The following is a 20,747-nucleotide window of genomic DNA, read 5'->3' on the forward strand; positions in this document are numbered from 1 at the left end:
TATAGTTATGTGGTCTTTGTCAGTTTTTAAGTCTTGTTTGTCTTGTGTTTCTGTGATATCATTCTGGAGAAACATTGTATCATTTCTTAATGCATGCATTACTAAATGACAATAAAAGAGGACTGCGTGTCCTCATAATCTAACAATGTGTGGCTAGACACAGCTGAAACAGCATCTCTAAATTTGCCGATCACACAACTATTGTTGGCAGAATTTCAGGTAGTGTTGAGGAGGCATACAGGAGTGAGATAGATCAGCTGGTTGAGTGATGTCGCAACAGCCACTTACACTCAACATCAGTAAGACCGAGGAATTTATTATAGTCTGGAGAAAGGGGAAGTCAAGGAAATGTACACCAGTCTTCACTGAGGGATCAGCAGTGGAATGGGTGAGCAGCTTCAAGCTCTTGGGATTCAACTTAAGAACTCTCTGAAAAATCCATCCTGGGCACAACATAATGATGCAATTACCAAGAAAACATAATTATGCTATATTTCAGCAGGAGTTTGAAGAGACTGATTCCCCAATACACTTCACAGTCATATGTATTTTTTTAAGATTCCACAAACAGGAAAATGTTATAGTCAAAATCTATTTTAGTATCTTTGGGTGAGGGTTAAAAAAAATATTTGCTGAGGCAAGGAAAGCTCCGCAGTTCTCCTCTGGATTCTATTAGCTCTGGTTTTTCAAAAATGGCTTTTCCAAGCTGCACCTCATGACTGTGCCTCACTCTCTCAGTACTGCCTTGTCAGCTTAATTTTGTATTGTACTCTTCTGAGTCAGAGGCTACCAACTGATCCACAGCCATTATGGATACACTGACTGCAAGGTCACAGCACGTGAACCAGCTCTTCAGTCAGCCCTGTACTCTTGGTCTTGAACATAATGAATTAGAGCAGCTGGCTTAACATAATAGGAATAATTTAATCTAAAGTTATACAGATTCACCCTAGCCTACAGCAGGGTTTCATTCCTGTGAATTGTTCATGACCCAGACAGTTTGCAGGTCCTCAATGTTTTCCAGGCAGCAGAAGACAAATATGTTATATCCAAAGCATTTAAAGCGAAAGTTGATAGTTTCTTGATTAGTTAGGCCTTTGAAGATTACCAGAAGGCAAGAGAATGGTGTAAGAGGGATGATAAATCAGCCATAATGGAATGGGATGGAGGAGACTCGATGTGCTTAATTCTGCTCTTCTGTTTTACAGTTTAATAGAATGTTAAATATGCCTGCATCCTCACAACAGCAGCCAATTCATCCAGTTGGCTCCCAAGTGATCAGTCATACGTACCAGCTGTGCACAGGTCAGGCATTTGCGGCCTACACTTGAGCTCAGTAACATCAGCACACTCACACATTTACTTCCAATCCGTTCGCACTCTCTGCAAAACACTGGATCATTATTGTTCTGATCTCACAGGCAGCACACTTACCCTGCTCCAAACTGACATCATCAAACAAATTTACAGCAGAGATGACCTTGAGCAACGTGCCCAGCTTGCAGCTGAGATGGCACTGAGCTGCGATGTCGTTGCTGCTGTTACTCGAGTTGTTCTGCTGAACACTCTGGGTGTTGTATTGGTACCAGAATGTGTGGTGACTTGCAGGCTGCCCCCAGCACAATCCTAGGTTGTGTTGGTTGTTAACACAAAGCACACATTTTACTGTATGCTTTGAAGTACATGTGATAAATAAATTAATCAATCTAGATCTGATATCCATTTAGTCCCTACCCCAGACTCAAAAGTTGGCAAAAAATTAGGGATCTAAAATCTGAGCATAAATGGAAACTACATCACTTTAAATGGCGTATAAATCCTAAGTGTGCATGCTCACATCTCAGTTACTTACAGAAATGGTCCTTCTCTTGGGCGGCAAAGGAAGAGGAGCAGAAGATATTTTACGCTGCAAGGCAATGCCAATGGCTGACATTTCTTGATCACACATCTCTTTGATGGTGCTGCACTCCACAATAGTCAACTGAGGGTGGATTCCATTTAATACACAGTTCCTTACATACTGAAAAGTATAAAAATCAAAGTAAGCAGAATGCTTTTCTCTTATCCAAAGGAAACCTTTGAATACACAACAGAATCAAAAGTAGTCACAAAGTACACGGTGTGCAGATGTTAGAGCAATAAACACAGGTTAGAGAATTTAACAATATGTATAAAATAGACAACCTGCAAGCAGAAATTTAGAAGGGTTTAATTCTTATAGCCGGGCTGAGACTATAACTTTTAAACATAATTAATTAAATGAAAAGAATTGGAACAAGTAACAAAACTCCAAAACCTAGAAAATGGCAAGGTCAGTGGAGCATGTGGTAATTATTATGCTAAGCATTGCTACTGAATTCAGGCTTCCAGTTTGCCTGAATTTATTGGCATAATAATCCAAAGAAAAACAATTTTGAAAACACCTCTAAATCTACATTTAGTAGGTTTTGAACACTTGCTAAATGTTTATTTAAATGTAAAACTGCCAAACGTATTCCATTTTACTCTCAGCAGATGAGTCTTTTCTTCTAAAAGATCAGTTAGAAAGCTTAGTACACAAATTAAATCCATAGTCTGAGATTTAAGAAAAAAGGTTTCAAAACTCCTGTAAAATGGACAGGCTTTGAAGAACTAATTCAACGAGAGCTAATGACATCTATAATTAATTGTCATTTTTGTGTAACGCTGAACAGCAGAAATAGCACACAATGTTATTAATGGAATCAAAATTGCTGACATCTGCAATCTGAATAGATGTTTTTAATATATTGGGAGAACTAGGACAGATGTACTTATTTAAAAATAAAACTTTCAGTAAACCTGAAGCTACAGAAAGGATTTAAACAACACACACAAAAAATGCTGGTGAATGCAGCAGGCCAGGCAGCATCTATAGGAAGAGGTACAGTCGACGTTTCTGGCCGAGGTGCTTCGTCAGGACTAACTGAAAGAAGAGATAGTAAGAGATTTGAAAGTGGGAGGAGGAGGGGGAGATCTGAAATGACAGGAGAAGACAGGAGAGGGAGGGATGGAGCTAAGAGCAGGAAAGTTGATTGGCAAAAGGGATACGAGGCTGGAGAAGGGAGAGGATCATAGGACGGGAGGCCTAGGTAGAAAGAAAGGGGGAGGGGAGCACCAGAGGAAGATATAGTGAGAGAGACGGAGGGAGAAAAAGAGAGAAAAAAAGGGAAATAAAGATAAATAAATAAATAAGGGATGGGGTACGAAGGGGAGGTGGGCATTAACGGAAGTTAGAGAAGTCAATGTTTATGCCATCAGGTTGGAGGCTACCCAGAAGGAATATAAGATGTTGTTCCTCCAACATGAGTGTGGCTTCTTCTTGACAGTAGAGGAGGCCGTGGATAGACATAACAGAATGCGAATGGGATGCGGAGTCAAAATGTGTGGCCACTGGGAGATCCTGCTTTTTCTGGCATACAGAGCGTAGGTGTTCAGCGAAAAGGTCTCCCAGCCTGCGTCGGGTCTCGCCAATGTATAGAAGGCCCCATCGGGAGCACCAGACGCAGTATATCACCCCAGCCAACTCACAGGGGAAGTGTCGCCTCACCTGGAAGGACTGTCTGGGGCCCTGAATGGTGGTAAAGGAGGAAATGTAAGGGCATGTGTAGCACTTGTTCCGCTTACAAGGATAAGTGCCAGAAGGGAGATCGGTGGGGAGGGATGGGGGCGACGAATGGACAAGGGAGTCGCGTAGGGAGCAATCTCTGCTGAAAGTGGGGGGGGGGTGGGGGGTGGGAAAGATATGCTTAGTGGTGGGATCCCATTGGAGGTGGTGGAAGTTACGGAGAATTATATGTTGGACCCGGAGGCTGGTGGGGTTGTAGGTGAGGACAAGGGGAACCCTATTCCTAGTGGGGTGGTGGGAGGATGTGGTGAGAGCAGATCTGCATGAAATGGGAGAGATGCGTTTGAGAGCAGAGTTGATGGTGAAGGAAGGGAAGCCCCTTTCTATAAAAAAAAGGACATTTCCATTCTGTTTTTCACCGATCCATTTGCAATCTCCTAAAAGCATCCATACATATTTTTAATCAAACAATAAGAACTATGAGAATCTAGGATCACTAACATTCATTTGGAAATAACTTAAAGATACCACAAAATGCACTGGGAAAGAACAGTTTGTAAAATGTTTGTCTGAATGGATCAATCAGAGGGAATGTCAAGATATTACACCAGAAAGTCAGATCCACTGATGGCAGTTACACTGCCTGCATTTCAGGTCAGAGGTGGTTTGACCTGTGGTACCCACCCAAAGCAGTGAATTCTAGATCTTTGCAACCCCTTCCCATAGCACTGAAGGCGGGGAACTTCTAGGCCTTTGTCTTGGCCAGCAGCCTCCAGCCATATTGACCCAGCCTCCATTGATACTTCTCAGTGATCCTGGATCACTGAGTGAGAGTGAAACCCTTAAAATACATTGGCTCAGCTGGAAATTTGAGATGGGTGCAGGCTGGCATCAGTACTAACTGCCTTTGAATTAATACCTTACTTTATTGCTTCTTTAGTACTTAGTTATTAGGGAGAAGCAGAAAATACAAATGACACAATGTCAAGTACACAGCCTTACTTATCAACTGTGTATAATCAGGAAAGACTGCATGAATTTCTTTTATTAGTATTAATTTGCATAGCCAACAAGCAAGGATTTCTGCTGGTGACAAATGAAGAACTATTCTATAAGGAACTATTTTAAAAAATTAATATCAGTAGTGGTTGTTGTGGTTCTTTTCAAAAACAGTTGAGTAGTCCCTGCCGATGATACAAAGCAGGCAGACTATCCTTGATGTACCACAGTTACGGCTGAAAACAACCAAATCAACAATGAGGAAAATCCCTTCAACTATTTCAGGTTTCAGGTCAAAACCCTTCAACTGTTCCAGATAAAGTGTCTCAACCAAAAATGTCAACTGTCCATTTCCCTCCACAGATGCTGCCTGGCCTGCTGATATCCCATAGCAGTTCGTTTTTTGTTCCAGATTCCAGTATCTGCAGTCTTACATGTCTCCAAATTCAACAATGGGCAACCCTGAATGCCTGATACATCATCAAATGGTGGGCTAACACAGCCAAGAAAAGCAGCTCAGTTACTAGAGTTAAAAGATTTGTTCATCCACTACCTTAAGAGTTAAAGAAACATAAAAATAGCCCTGATTTATAGCTGTAGAAACTCATCAAATTTTTAAGCTCTTAAAATAAGCCAGCCTCATTTAAATCATGTGATTCAGTGGGAATATGTGGACCAGTTATTTGACTAGGAGAGTACACAGAATATTCAGTTACAATGGCAAAGTCTCAGATTCTGCCTGACCCACCACCCATGTAGAGGTGCAAAGTTTTCACCAAATAATGAACAGGGAAAATCCAGTCCTTTTTTGGCAGGGGTGGGGAAGGCAGGACTACCTTTCAGGCTGACCATCATTACGTGCAAGGGTATGCCAGGTGATCTCCTGCTTATATTGACTGGTTCTGCTGTGGACTAGGATTCACTCTTGGGCAGCCTGCTGAATGCAGCTGAATCTTGGTGAGTTAACATTGTTGCTGCTGCAATTCGAAGATAAGATTCCAATGAATGGCAGATGAGACAATCTAGCCTGTTAAAATGCCAAGACTATTAAGAACAATTATTGTGGTCCCCAGCCACACAAATAAAGTTTTGTAGGTTGTCATACCCAACACACATATACAGATTGACCTTCACTAATTCGGCACCATTGGGACCTGAGGAATGCCAGATTAATGAAAATGTGAATTACAGAAGGATCACATTATGCATAATCAGTGCTGGATTATCGAAGAAACTGGATTACAGGTAGTCGGATTGGTGAAGGTCTACTGTAATACCAACTGGTTAGAGCTAGTTTAGTTTAAATATGGAAGGCTTTAAGAATTTTATTCAGTTTTCACTTTTGTTCCCCAATGTAATGTTAAATTTACATATTAATTACAGAAGAGGAATCAAAATAAGTCACTTCCATTATGAGAGTTTCCCCATTGACTTACCCGGAACTGAATCAGTGGTTGCTCTCCAAACAGGTACTCCTGCTTTCCACTCACGCGCAGTACAAAATCTCTAGGATTGAACTTCTCATTTTCCCTTCCGAGGATGGTCAGCTGCTTCCTGATGGCAAGCTCATTTAAGCCAAAAGGGTTCAAATTGGGAGAAATTTGGAAACTGAAGCTATCCTAGAAGGATGGAACATCATTTTAGCTTTTCTGTGATCAAAGAGATAAATGTTATTTGGTCTCAAGTTGTGGTTTACACACAGTTGCCTTAAATATTAAAGATTGTAGTGGTGACTGTTGAGTGATAGCAAGACAGCAAGATCTCCTTCTGCCTACCCCATTTCATTATTTCTGTCCCTCTGCACTACACTGTGCTTTTCATATAAACACTTAATTTGAGTTAAACTTACCTGCACGCAAATTAGTTTAAGCAGCTTTTGATCTAATTGAATTAGTGGCAGTGACCAATAATTGGCCAATGTATTCAGGTGGAGTCAGGATATTTCAGTTTCTAATTATGACACTGCAACCTTGTAGTAACACAGGCAGTGAACAAGAACAGTATTGCACTCAGCAAAAGGCCTCGTGTAATCACAAATTCATGAGCAGAATGGTGGAGGCGAAACTCATTACGCAGCCAAAGCAGGAAGGCAAAGAAATGCTTCAGACTTTGATGGAAAGTTTAAAAATATCTGCTTTGTTTTAATTGGGAAATATACCTTGTTTATTACAAAGAAACTAAGCTAAAGTAGGTCACTGGAGAAGCCAAGAATTTGACTGTTTCTTGAAACCTGCAAGAATACAATGATCGTCATTATATACAAAAAGAATGATATGTTCTGCTATCACTACAGCCAATAAAAGATTATATCTGATACTGTCTCATTAACATCAGGCTGCATTCATTTAAAGTAGCAACTCCTTCCTTAAAAATACCATGAAAAATAAATATTTATTTTGAAATATTCATCTAGGTAATTTCGATTATAATGAAAATGAACTTGGTAAAAGCACCTCAGCTCCCTTTCTTCCCACTCGTGGTAAAGGGCAGGCTTAAGTTCAAACAAAGTCTGACATTTTGTTCTAAATATCTCAAAATGAAGCATGAGGATTGTAGAAAATCAAACTGAGGTCTATTGGTGTTTTTGTAATCAAGAAAATGTTCACATCATGGCAGTAATGTTGTTATTTAGGAAGCTATATTTTTAAATGAGCAATATCAAGTATTTGAAATGAAATTAAAGGAAGGAAGCCAAGAGAAAATGTTCAAAAGGAAAGGTTTCTTGTTTACACAGAGAATTAGTGGAGTATGCACAAGGAGCCAAATATCATATTTCTGCCCATTTCAAGGTTTCATCTGCCCACACACACCCAGCCAACATAAAATAACATAAATTTTTGACCTACCAATTCCCAACTATATAAGAACACATATTTTACAGCAACCAAGAAACAATTGCCAGGTCTTTAGCAGGCACACTGCTTTTGACTCACTACCTGACAAAAATAACAACTGAAGGACTTATTATCAATAGAAACAAATCATAAAAATGCTTCACAATAAATTGGTCTTGATGATTTTTTAAAAAAACTAACATATATAAAAGTACCGTTTAGGTGTAAGCATCTAATGGGGTCCAGCAGGTACAAGGAAGCTACCGTGCAGAGGTAAGAGGGAGATGTTGCATCCAGGCCAGGGAGCAAGAGGCAACCTTCCAATGTTAGTATTTTACTTAATATTTCTAAGTAGCTCATGAAATCAAATTGATCATTAATGGACAATCGATTCTATTCGGCCGGGGCGGGGGGGTGGGGTGCATAAAGTTCACTAATCAAGATTTGATTCTAGTAAACTTACGTAAGTGAATCAAACAACAGGAATTCTGCAGATGCTGGAAATTCAAGCAACACACATCAAAGTTGCTGGTGGACGCAGCAGGCCAGGCAGCATCTCTAGGAAGAGGTGCAGTCGATGTATCAGGCCGAGACCCTTCGTCAGGACTAACTGAAGGAAGAGTTAGTAAGAGATTTGAAAGTTGGAGGGGGAGGGGGAGATCCAAAATGATAGGAGAAGACAGGAGGGGGAGGGATGGAGCCAGGAGCTGGACAGGTGATTGGCAAAGAGGATACGAGAGGATCATGGGACAGGAGGTCCGGGAAGAAAGACAGCGGGGGGGGGGGGGATCCAGAGGATGGGCAAGGGGTATATTCAGAGGGACAGAGGGAGAAAAAGGAGAGTGAGAGAAAGAATGTGTGTATAAAAATAAATAACAGATGGGGTACGAGGGGGAGGTGGGGCATTAGCGGAAGTTAGAGAAGTCGATGTTCATGCCATCAGGTTGGAGGCTATCCAGACAGAATGTAAGGTGACTTCCGCCACCTCCAACGGGATCCCACCACTAAGCACATCTTTCCCTCCCCCCCCGCCCCACTTTCCGCAGGGATCGCTCCTTAGGCGACTCCCTTGTCCATTTGTCCCCCCATCCCTCCCCACTGATCTCCCTCCTGGCACTTATCCATGTCAGCGGAACAAGTGCTACACATGCCCTTATACTTCCTCCCTTACCACCATTCAGGGCCCCAAACAGCCCTTCCAGATGAGGGAACACTTCACCTGTGAGTCGGCTGGGGTGATATACTGCGTCCCGTGCTCCCGGTGTGGCCTTTTATATATTGGCGAGACCCAACGCAGACTGGGAGACCGCTTTGCTGAACACCTACGCTCTATCTGCCAGAGAAAGCAGGATCTCCCAGTGGCCACACATTTTAATTCCACATCCCATTCCCATTCTGACATGTCTATCCACGGCCTCCTCTACTGTAAGGATGAAGCCACGCTCAGGTTGGAGGAACAACACCTTATATTCCGTCTGGGTAGCCTCCAACCTGATGGCATGAACATCGACTTCTCTAACTTCCGCTAATGCCCCACCTCCCCCTCGTACCCCATCCGTTATTTATTTTTATACACACATTCTTTCTCTCACTCTCCTTTTTCTCCCTTGGTCCCTCTGAATATACCCCTTGCCCATCCTCTGGGTTCCCCCCGCCCCTTGTCTTTCTTCCCGGACCTCCTGTCCCATGATCCTCTCGTATCCCTTTTGCCAATCACCTGTCCAGCTCTTGACTCCATCCGTCCCCCTCCTGTCTTCTCCTATCATTTTGGATCTCCCCCTCCCCCTCCAACTTTCAAATCTCTTACTCACTCTTCCTTCAGTTAGTCCTGACGAAGGGTCTCGGCCTGAAACATCGACTGTACCTCTTCCTAGAGATGCTGCCTGGCCTGCTGCGTTCACCAGTAACTTTGATGTGTGTTGCGTAAGTGAATCAAATCAACTTTTCAAAATATCGCGAGCCAACACTCCTCTCTACTCCAGGAGTCTAATGGTGATTGTATTATACAGAATAACCATTTGCCATGGTGTAGTTCTGTATCTATCTGACACCTGGGGCTCTGCTATTTGCCACATTTGTCTTGTGCATCAGATTTCAAAACTTCAATAACAACAGATATTGTGAGTACATTCTGAAAGGAAGCTATGGTGAAAAACGTTATGTTAAGTAAATACACATTCAACACGAAGCCCAAATGACAATGCTCTTCCAGTAGGTTTGTTTTAAACTAGTTTGACAATATCCTCGACTACATGTAATAGGTAGTTCTAAGGTTCTAGAAAGATACCACCAACAATGAATCTGCACAAATCTCCAACTTCTTTGCAGGATAAGCAAAATATTGCCAGCATTCTCTCTCATGCCAACATCCTCAACAATGTGGCCTCAATAACACCTAGGAGTAAGATGCAGTTTTGCCTGCCTGACTCCAGACCCCTGAGAAAAAGATACTCTATTCCCAACTCTGTTACATGAAGACAGGGGAAATTATTCAAGGGCATCTTCAAGATCACCTTAAGAAAATGCAACATCCTCACTGATTCCTGAAAATCCCTGAGCCATGATGATTTGAAGTGGAGGGCAAATACACAGGAGATCCAAGTCCACACCTTGGAAGCACACAGAGCTAAGTATAAATGGCACAAGAAAGACATCATCTCACAGAACCCAACACATGCCCACCTCAATCCTGTCCGATCTATGATCTAGTCTTTCAACCCTACACTGGTATCTCTGGAACTCAAAACTAGAATGGAAGACAGCTTCAAAGAGACTATCTAAGCGAGAAGGGTGAGCTATGTACAGTAGCAAAGCAAGAAATTGAAATAAAGAAAATCTTTTCCAACTGTGCTTCTTTCATCATTATTATAACAAATACAATGTGTCCATGGACAGTAAATATTTTCATTCATAAGATTTATGCATTTTAATGCAACATACGTGATGAGCATCAAATCGAATGACTACAAGGAAATTTTCCTTATGTAGCTTGTCTTCAGCACTGTTAACACTGGTAGCATCAATGTCAGGAGGAAAGTTGTGCTGCAACCAGTCCATCCAGGAAAGCCCCCGACGTTTCAACATGTTCTCCTCACTGATTTTGCGCATTTTGCTGCGAAATTCTTTCACCTCGGCATCTGTCAGTGCATCAAATTCATGAAGACCTGGAATGTGCAGCAAACATTATGCAAACCTGTCATTTAATTGGACTGATTCCTTACTCAGTATATCAATTGAAATCCTTGTCCTCAAGTTGAAGTACACTGCTTTTAGATTCAAGAATCTAACAAGAGGGTCAAAAGTACTCCTCTTAGGACAGAATTAGAATTTCATCTTTTCTTAAGAACATAACAGCCTTTGATTACTGATGTAAAGTTCATAGTAGCAACCTTTCAAGTAAGTCCTCTTCTTCCCGTTCAATGAGGTGTATCACATACTGAATTACGATTTTGTTCAACAAAATAGTTATCAATAGCCCAGTAGATCCAATTCAATAATTCCATTTATGTAGACTTGAAAGACATAATGAGTCCTTGCAGAAAACCTGTAGGTATCTGTTAAATTCATATAATCACCACATAGATGTGACACAAATGTCATTTTGCGGCGCATGAACAATTATGGGGTCCCCTCTCCAAGATAGTTGGAAGTGTAGGGAAATATAATTGGTGGAAATGTACATAATTCACAATCAGCAACATTGAGTTGGGGTTTCACTTTAAGAGACTAGTTTGAGATGATGACATAATGATCTAAAGCGCTATTAGCGGGCTTTTGTGTTCAGATTTTGGAGCTCAGTAAAATGTGTTACGGTTTTTCTCAAACGTAAACTGCCTCTCTTTGTTTTATTTGCGAAAACCCACAGTAGTGACTGCAAGTTTTACATTTTGCTACAAGTTTTGAAATATTAACTGTTTTTCTTTCCACAGACATTGCCTTATCTAATGAATGTTTCGAGTATTTCTGTCTTTATTTCATATTTCTAGCATCTGCAATTTCAATTAAGCGATCAATACTGCTATTTAATGTGTATGTGGAATAATGAAATACACCAGTGATTTTAGTCCTTGTCAGTTCTATTACTCAGTTGATTGCAGAGAGGAAATTTGAGTGGAGTGATAATTGATAATTAATCTAGTTAATGGCTTTATTCAGCCCTTCAGCAGAGAAAATAGAAGTCATGAAGTCTGTCTGTTGGCTTCAGTATGTAAGATTAGATAGGTAAATGCAAGATAAGGAATGTTTGATGTATTAAAAGCCTGCTAACCTCAGTCCTCATCCCTCCCTCCATTTCCACTCTATCTCTCACAATAAGGGGCCAGAAAACTCAGGTCCCAAATAGGCAGCGAGCTGATTATGCCAACTGACTTTCATTATACTGTGGAATAAAGTAATTTGCAGACTAAACGAAACCAAGTCAATTTACGTCAGTCCACTGTTAACAGGATTAAAGGAGTACATATGTATAAGACACAGAGATCTGGGTTAAATCACCAGGACTTTTGTTGTAGCAGTGGAAAGCAGATAGATCAAATTAATGCTTTTACTTTCAACAGAGAATTATTTGAACTTTGTCAGCCTTAATATATAAAGTAGACAAGTCTAAGTTAGCATTATAATTTATAAACTAGATAAATTCATTTAAATCATCTGATTCAGTAAGCTGAAACCAGCTTTGGTTTGGTTCAGTCAATAGTTTCAATGAAATGAGTCAGATCAGATCACATAAAGATACACCACTGGCATTTAAGATATGCACATTAAGACAAGAAGCAGAATAAAAGTTCAAAGCAGTGACCTTACCTTTCCCAATAAGAACACCAATTTTTGAATCTAGTAGTTTTTCAGACCTATTGCAATTCCTAGCTACAAGCTTCAGAACAGGGAGGAAAGGCCTGACATCACACAGACGGCGCGACTCATCCTCCAGCTCTTCGTGAACTGCCGACTGGTTTACACATTGAAACATATAGGAATCTGATTCGCCAAGTACACTGTATAGTGGATAAGCCTGTGCCTGCCTCCATAGCAGCTGCAATACAAGGAGAGAGAGACCAACTTCAAATGCAAGCTTAAGTTGACTAAACTTGTAGACCTAAATTTAATCCAGCTCACTCAAATGATGATCGTAAAAATCCATCTGTTTGGTAAACAAAAAAAAAAGCCAAAACCAATGGTGCTAGATCTGCTGAGTGGACTGTCAATATATGTTGTTCAGGGACAAACTGACACAGAAGCAGCAGCGAAGTTCACTCTTGGTTAACGGACATATTTGATTAACCAGAGCTTTTACTGTGGTTTACTCACTGGGTCTTGTCTGGACCATTAATGGAACAAAAATAAACATTTCTAGTTGTTTCAGCTATTTCTCTTTCTCAGAACATCTGCCAGGTACACAGGCATAGAAAGAGAACCGAAACCAAAATGAAAAGAATGTCTCCAATTCACCAAGTCAGTAGCAGCAGAGTACAACACTACATCCAGTCATTTCCAATGATGGAATTCTGCAATCAAATATAAATATTTATATTTTGATATGCTGCTTTATAATGACCCTATTCCACTGTTTTCACACATGGCATTAAGAATACAAAAGAATACTACTGCCTTCTATTGGTAAATGGAACTTTATCAAACTGAGAATGGGATGGGAAAAAAGTAAAGCATACTCCATTGGAAGAGGAGGTATGCTGAATTAATCCCTTTGCCATTTCTACTTGTGAGGAGCGGTTGAAAAGCAGAAAATGGCAGGTTCACTTACCGATTTAATATGTTCAATAGTGGCCTCCCGCGGGACATCCAGCTGAATATACATCCCTGTTGGTAGCAAGAAGTCTACAGTGATGCTGTTATCTGCTGAGATCTGGGAGTCAACTGCCCAGATATCCAAGATGTCTGTCATAGCAGGAGGCATCATGAAAAGTTAATGCTATAATGACATCATGACCCTGGAAAGAAACAATACAGTATTTCAATTATAGGATATTTTGTTGAGATTTAAAACTTAAGCCATTCCAGAGTGAGAGAGAGAGAGAGATGAGCAGAAAAGGAAGAGTGACAGGCACATGTGAACACACCACAAAATGAGCATATAGAGATAAACAATTTAACAGGATCAGGATTCTATTGAGATTGATTTAGGTAGCCACTGTTCACACTAATGGACACATAATCAAAGTCTGTGCATCTTTTGAGCTACCTACACTAGTCCCAAAGGAGATCGCTCAGAAGCCTGCAAAATATTCCATTATTTCAAGGATACCACATAAAATGTATATGTAAGTCAATATTAAAGGCTGAAATATTATAAAGTCATCATGGTTAGAAACCTACTTATTAAAATAATCACAAATTCCAAATTCATGTTTTAATACTAATAATAACTTTATTGATCCCAAGTGGGAAATTCTTTCATCACACAGCAGCATTTAAAACTACACTTAGCAGTGTGCAGACTTAACAAATAATAAAATACAGAATAATAATATATACAATTTACCAATGTGCAATAATTTGCAATAACGTGCATAATGTATAAAAAAATAATAAAACAGAGACTATTGCACTGTGATGTTTGCTCTCCTGTCGCACTGAGATGAACTGTTGTATATGCTTATTGAGTTTGGTAGGAAAGGGATTTTCTGTAACAATCCTTGTGACAGCGGAGCTGAATGAGTCTGTTCCAAAGGGAGCTCCGTTGCTTATTCAGTTGGTCATGGAGAAGATGTGCCAGATTATCCCTAATGGATAATTATTTTAAAACGCAAAATGCTTCATGAAGGAAATAATATTTGGTTTGTTCTTATCTCAGAAGGAATTCTTGGGGGCTAAACTGGAAATTTCCAGGTGTTGATCATGGGGGCAGCTTGTTTACCCTACACTGATCTACTATCAAACAGATAATGTATCACCTTCTTGTTGCAAACTTTTTACAGTTTCTGCAGCAGCCCATACTAATTGAAATGCTGGTTTTGAACAATGGGCACAAAAATCATTGGCTGCTACTTTTATTTAAAGTTAGCCTACAGAAGTTAAAGCCAGCATTCACCTCAAAGAGAGATGCACTGCAGCTAAAATAGCAGGAGCATTCTGTAATTGGAATTTGTGCTTGGAATGTGACACAATGGCTGAACCGCAGACATCTTATAATCAGACTCCAAATGATGTTAGATTTTTTAATCTATGCATCTCATTTTTAAAAAGAATTTCTGCAAGGTCATCCCTTATTCTCCTGTGTTCCAAGGAATAAACACCTCCTGTAACCAACCTCTCTTGACAGTATCCTCATGTATCTTTTCTACACTCCTTCCAGTTTACCCTGTAACAGGGTGACAAAAACTGTGCATAGCATTCCATGCGTGGTCTCACCAACAACTTTACAAAATGCAACATAATGTACCAGCTCCTCATGCTCAATGCTCTGACTGATGAAAGCCAGTGCGCTAAATGCATCTTTCCCCCACCACTCTATGATGCAGCTTTCAGTTAACTATGCATTTGTACTTAGAGGTCCCATGATCATTATACACCCATGCACTTCCCTACAAGCCATGTGGGTGCACAGCCTTGCAATAATTGAAATGTTCCTACACACAATGCCTTTGTTGCTGTGCAGATGGAATTTTCTTTTATGTAAATGTTAATATAATTTTGAAATCTGTTATGTGAAATACCATGTAATTAATGATGTGTTAATGAATATAATTTATAAATTTTCTAAATAATAAACAACTTTTACTTTGAAACATTTTGGAGCTTCACCCTATTTTTATTGTCAGTGTTTCAAGTTACGACACTGTTACAAATTTTAACAATAAACACAGAATGGAAGTCGATAGCTCATTGTTAATAAACTTGTCCAGTCAAAACATTTTACTTTTCCCATGGTACCTGTCAGTTGTTTTGACTGCCTGACATCATTTACTTGTGTTGTGAATTGTGGTTTGTGTTTGACGTGCATATTAAAACAAAATTATACTGCTGCACAGTTTTCAGGCTGTGTGAAAATTTCCTGCCCAGAACAATGGTTGGTCCATACACCTGTTAAAAAAAATACAGAGGGAACATTGCTCCTTAGTCCTCTACCATTCATAATGTAAGTCCTTTGCTGGTTTGACTTTCCAAATTGTATCACCTGCCACTTAACTGATTTGAAATCCATTTGCCACTCCTCGACTCATTCCTCTAACCTCCGTAACCTTCTTCACTTTCAACAGGGCATCCTAATTATGTGTCATCTGCAAACTTACTGATCAAGCCTTGTGCGTTTAGATCCAATTCATTTATTTAAATTATGAATAATAAAGGTCCCAGCACTGCAGCACGCCACTAGTCACTGGCCTCCATTGTATGAAGCAACCATCAATAACACCCTCTGCTTCCCACCTCCAAGCCAATTTTGAATCCACCTAACGAATTCTCCTTGGATTCCATGAGAACAAACCTTCCAGCCCACCCTAGCATGCAGGCCTTTATCAAAAGTCTTGCTAAAGTACACACAGATAACATCCATTGGTGTACCAAACTTACCTCTTTGGCTATTTCTTCAAAACAAAACCTTAACTGGTTCATCCAGCACAAATTTCCACCTACAAAGGCATGTTAACTTATCCTCATCAAACTCAGTCTATTCAAATACTGGTAGATCCTGTCACTCAGAATTTCCTCCAGTAACTTCCCTACTACTCATGTCAGGCAGACTGGTCTGTACTTCACTTGCTGTCCTTACTATCCTTTTTAAAATGACAGAACAACTTTAGCCACCTTTCAATCTTCCAGAACTTCACCAGTGGCTAATGATAAGGCAAATACTTCTACAAGGGCCTCCACAATTTCTTCTCTAGCCTCCCACAAAGTCCTAAGGTACTCTTTGTTAGGCTCTGGAGAAATAATCCAACTTAATGAACTATAAGGTTGCAAATACCTCCTCCCTGCTAATGAATGTTCTCTGAAACGTCAGCCCTTGTTTCCCTCATCACCTGAGCAACCATGATTTGCATCTCAGTAAACAAAGGAAAGATATTTGTTAAAAATCATACCCATTTCCTGCAGCTAGTTGGTCTTGTGCTGATCTCTAAAGAGGAACTACTCTCTTCTTGCCATCCTTTTACCTATAATATAGCCATAGAACTTGGGGATTTTCTTTAACCCTACCTGCCAAATCTATCTCAAACCTTCCCCTTTGCACTTCTGATTTGCCTCTTAAGAATCTTCCTATAGCGAAAGGATTCAATTGACCGAAACCTCCTAAGCATAATGTATGCTTCTTCCTCTTAACCAGCTCATTAATCTCTCTCAACAGTCAAGGTTTCTTAAATTTGCCAAGTTTCTTTCACCCTAACAGAAATGTGCTGTTCCTGAACTCTTAATATCACACTCTTAAATGCTTCTTACATACAATTTGTTCCCTCCTCTTTAAACAGGCTCACCAAATCAACCTCTGCTAGAACCTGCCTAATTCCCCCAAAATTAGCCCTGCTCCAGTTTAGGACCCTAACCTGTGAACCTTTCCTATCACTTACTTAAAACTAGTAGAATTATGGTCACTAGGGCCAAAGTACTCCTTGACTGCCATTTCACTTAGTTACTGCCACTTCAGGCATCGCAAGCTTTCTAAATGTGTGAACACCATCACCAAAATCATTAATGGAGAAGACAAATGACAGTAGACACACACCGCTCCTTGTACAACATCACTGGTCAGTCTTCTAATGTGAACAACAGCCCTCCACTGCCTCTGTTTGCTTCCACAAAGCCAATTTTGTATCAGTTGGCTCACTCAGCCTGGATCCTATGTGATCCAAGCGTCCCGACTAGCCTACCACATGGGACAATGTCAAAGGCCTCAAAGCCTACAAAGATGTCTACAAGGCCTGCCCTCATCAATCCTCTTGGTTATCTCTTTAAAAAACTTCAAATTCACAAGACAAGATTTCTCATGCATAAAGCCATGCTGATCATTCCTAATTAGTCCTTGCTTTTCCAAATCCAGAAAATCCTGATCAGAATCTCCTCCAGCTACCTTCTCACCAGTGAGGTTTGGCTCAACTGACAACAGTTATTTGGTTTATTCCTGCAGCTTTGAGTCTGTTGCTTCAGTGTTGGAATGGCTTCTTCCATTATGTCTACTGTGAAAGAATGCTTCAGTATAGAAATCGTTTGTCTTATCATGTCTACTGTTGGAAATTCTAGGCAGTTTCTAGAGTAGGTTACGTGGTCAGCACAACATTGTGGGCTGAAGGGCCTGTAATGTGCTGTAGATTACTATGTTTTTTTTCAAATTGTGACAACCATGCACTCAATGTGGAGTGAGTGTGAGAACGAGAGAGCGAGAAAGCCAGAGCGCGTGAGAGCGTGCGTATGGGGTTTAGGAGTCAGAATTACTATATAGCCATTGTCATTTATGGCCAGTCACGATAGCTAAAATATAGAAGAAATAAATGAACATATCCATTAGAATCTTGATTTGTACAATGGGCCAGCTATGGGTGAACACCAACTACATGCTGAAGGAATAGAACCTCCTTCTATTTCAATTGGTGGCAATTTTGGCATATAACATCTTTAAGGGACATCATTATGGAAGGCTGAAATTCTGGCAGAGCTTTGCACCAACACTGTTGGTTCATCTCAGGTAAGAGGAGTGAAAAATAGAGCGGACCCGGGCATTGCACAGTCTAAGATATCACTAATAATTCCAGCATCAGATCTAAAGGAACCAGATACAAACAAGATTATAGCCATCGTTACCTTCACAAGCTCTGGCAAAACATTCCTTGCATTACTTGGAAACTGGAGTTGTAGCTGCAACTATTCCTTATACTAAAGTGCATACATTTCAAAAGTTTATCATTGCTCAGATTTGAGGAGAAAATTTACATACTGGGTGACAATGCCTACTAGTGCCCACTAATACATAAATATCTGGGAGTAAATGGTTCGTGTAGAATCCTGGAAGACAGAATTACATACCACAGATCTGCCAAGTCTAGCTCACTCCCTGCAATTTGGAACTGCACCAAACTACTGCAGGAACAGTTAGACAAACAGTCTGTGCACAACTCATGATCCTCTTTAAACAGTACCTGGTGGGTTACATCATCTTCATATACTTGGTCATACTTTATTGATCCCAGGGGAAATTGGTTTTTGTTACAGTTGCACCATAAATAATTAAATAGTAATAAAACCATAAATAGTTAAATAGTAATATGTAAATTTGCCAGGAATAGATGTGTTAAGAGAGGGTATAATCTGTAGCACTGAATTCCACCTTTTCAGCAACTAACACTGCATGTTGAGTGAAATAATTAGTCATCTATCTGCACAATACAAGTTCAGCAGATGTTAATCATGCCAATGGGCTAACGGCCTTCGCTAGAATAGTAAATGCCATGATTGCCATTGGTGTGGACCTGGTACACATATTTTGAAACTAATAGCTCAAAAACTGATTTTATCAAACCCATATGCCAATCAAGGCATTTGGTTTCAAAGTCCTTGCAACATTTGGATTGAACTTAGGTGAAGCTGGTGAATAGGTAAAATATTAAAGCTTATAAAGATTAAAGATTATCTTTATTTGTACTTCGAAACATACAGAGAAATGTGTCATTCAAGGTCAAATCAAATCAGCTAGCATGTCACCACACTTTTGACTACAACATAGACCTCAACTCACTAAAATGTCTTTGGAATATGGGAAGAAACGAGGACACCTGGACAACATCCACAGGGAGAATATACATACAAACTCCGTACAAACAATGGCAGGAATTAAATGCTGATTGGAGATTGCTGGTGCTGTAAAGTGACATGCAATCCACTGCACCACCGTGCTGTCCTGACTTGCCAGCTTTGTTTTAGAAACATACAAAACCTATAGCACAATACAGGCCCTTCAGCCCACAATGCTGTGTCAAACATATACTTACTTTTGAAATTACCTAGGGTTACCCATAGTCCTCTATTTTTCTAAACTTCATGTACCTATCCAGGGGTCTTTTAAGAGACTCTATTGTATCCGCCTCCTCCACTGTCGCCGGCAGCCCATTCCACGCACTCACTATGTGTAAAAAAAAATTACCTCTGACATCTCCTCTGTACCTACTTCCAAGCACCTTAAAACTGTGCCCTCTCGTGCCCTCCCTGGGAAAAAGCCTCCAACTATCCACACGATCAATGCCTCTCATCATCTTGTACACCTCTATCAGGTCACCTCTCATCCCTCGTCGCCCAAGGAGAAAAGGCCGAGTTCACTCAACCTGTTTTTATAAGGCATGCTCCCCAATCCAGACAACATCCTTGTAAGTCTCCTCTGCACCCTTTCTATGGTTTCCACATCCGTCCTGTAGTGAGGCAACCAGAACTGAGCACAGTAATCCAAGTGGGGTCTGACCAGGGTCCTATATAGCTGCAACATTACCTCTTGGCAATGTGGTGTAGTAAAATATCAGATACGTGGTTTCTTTAAAATCTATAATGAGGTGACACAGAGAATGTATTGATGACTTTTGATACCAGTTCGCATCAATTGCCTGTAAGCAAAATTCTACAGAAGTTTGTGAAAGATAATAGGAGAGGTCACAGAATTGATCAAGGGAATTAATGAGTTGATAGGAAATGGAACAACTTATTGCACAAACTTCACAACGCTATTGTACAATATTATCAGTTAAATACAATGGAAAGGTAAAATATAAAAGCAGGATTCGGAGTATGTATTCCCAGTTAAATTAATTTACAAAAGAAGAGGTACAAAAGCTACCCTGTAATCAATATTCTGCAAAATTATGCAATCAACATTACTGATTAGTTTGTACATATTTCAATTTGGTGCATGTTCATACAACCAAAATCTTTTCTCTGTTGAGAAAGACTAAAGTAGGAGGATGTGCAAGAAATCAAAGCAAATAATGGGAAAAATCAAGCTCTGAAGGGTTTATACCTATGGGAATAAAGTACCTATTTTTGAAAAAATTGATAGTTTCACTGAGATGTTCTGCTGCTTGTCCTGTCTAAAGAACTCTGAATCAACTAAGAGTCAAAGCCAAGTAATGTTCCTCACATAAGCCAACACACTTGCCCAGAAAATTCATTCTCAGTCTATGGACTATTCTGAACTTAATAGTCAGTGTAATTGTCCTGTATTTGGAAAGCATCTTCCATTGGCAAGGGCTGACAAGGCTGACAATGTACTACGATTTTATAAAATGGGTCAGTAGGCAAACTATTTTCTGGAAACGAGAGTCAACAAAAGGAATTTCAGAGAAAGAATACCATGTTCTATTCTGTTTCAGATAGACACACATCTTTCCACATTGATACTT

At 40.1% G+C, this 20,747-nt stretch overlaps 1 protein-coding gene across 2 annotated transcripts in view; it reads right to left on the bottom strand.

The window, feature by feature from the left end:
* Nucleotides 1–20,747, bottom strand: part of pik3cb (phosphatidylinositol-4,5-bisphosphate 3-kinase, catalytic subunit beta) — a 181,760-nt gene that overhangs the window by 81,573 nt on the left and 79,440 nt on the right. For both annotated transcript variants that reach the window (XM_072255503.1, XM_072255504.1), the window contains exons 2-6: nucleotides 13,181–13,367; nucleotides 12,223–12,451; nucleotides 10,360–10,583; nucleotides 6,022–6,204; nucleotides 1,853–2,020 (exon numbers count right to left, since the gene is read on the bottom strand). In XM_072255503.1, coding sequence (XP_072111604.1) covers nucleotides 1,853–2,020; nucleotides 6,022–6,204; nucleotides 10,360–10,583; nucleotides 12,223–12,451; nucleotides 13,181–13,336 — 960 coding nt within the window. In that variant the 5' untranslated portion in view covers nucleotides 13,337–13,367. The remainder of the gene's footprint in view (nucleotides 1–1,852; nucleotides 2,021–6,021; nucleotides 6,205–10,359; nucleotides 10,584–12,222; nucleotides 12,452–13,180; nucleotides 13,368–20,747) is intronic.

Source organism: Mobula birostris, chromosome 4 (genome assembly GCF_030028105.1).
Source record: "Mobula birostris isolate sMobBir1 chromosome 4, sMobBir1.hap1, whole genome shotgun sequence".
NCBI lineage: Eukaryota > Metazoa > Chordata > Chondrichthyes > Myliobatiformes > Myliobatidae > Mobula > Mobula birostris.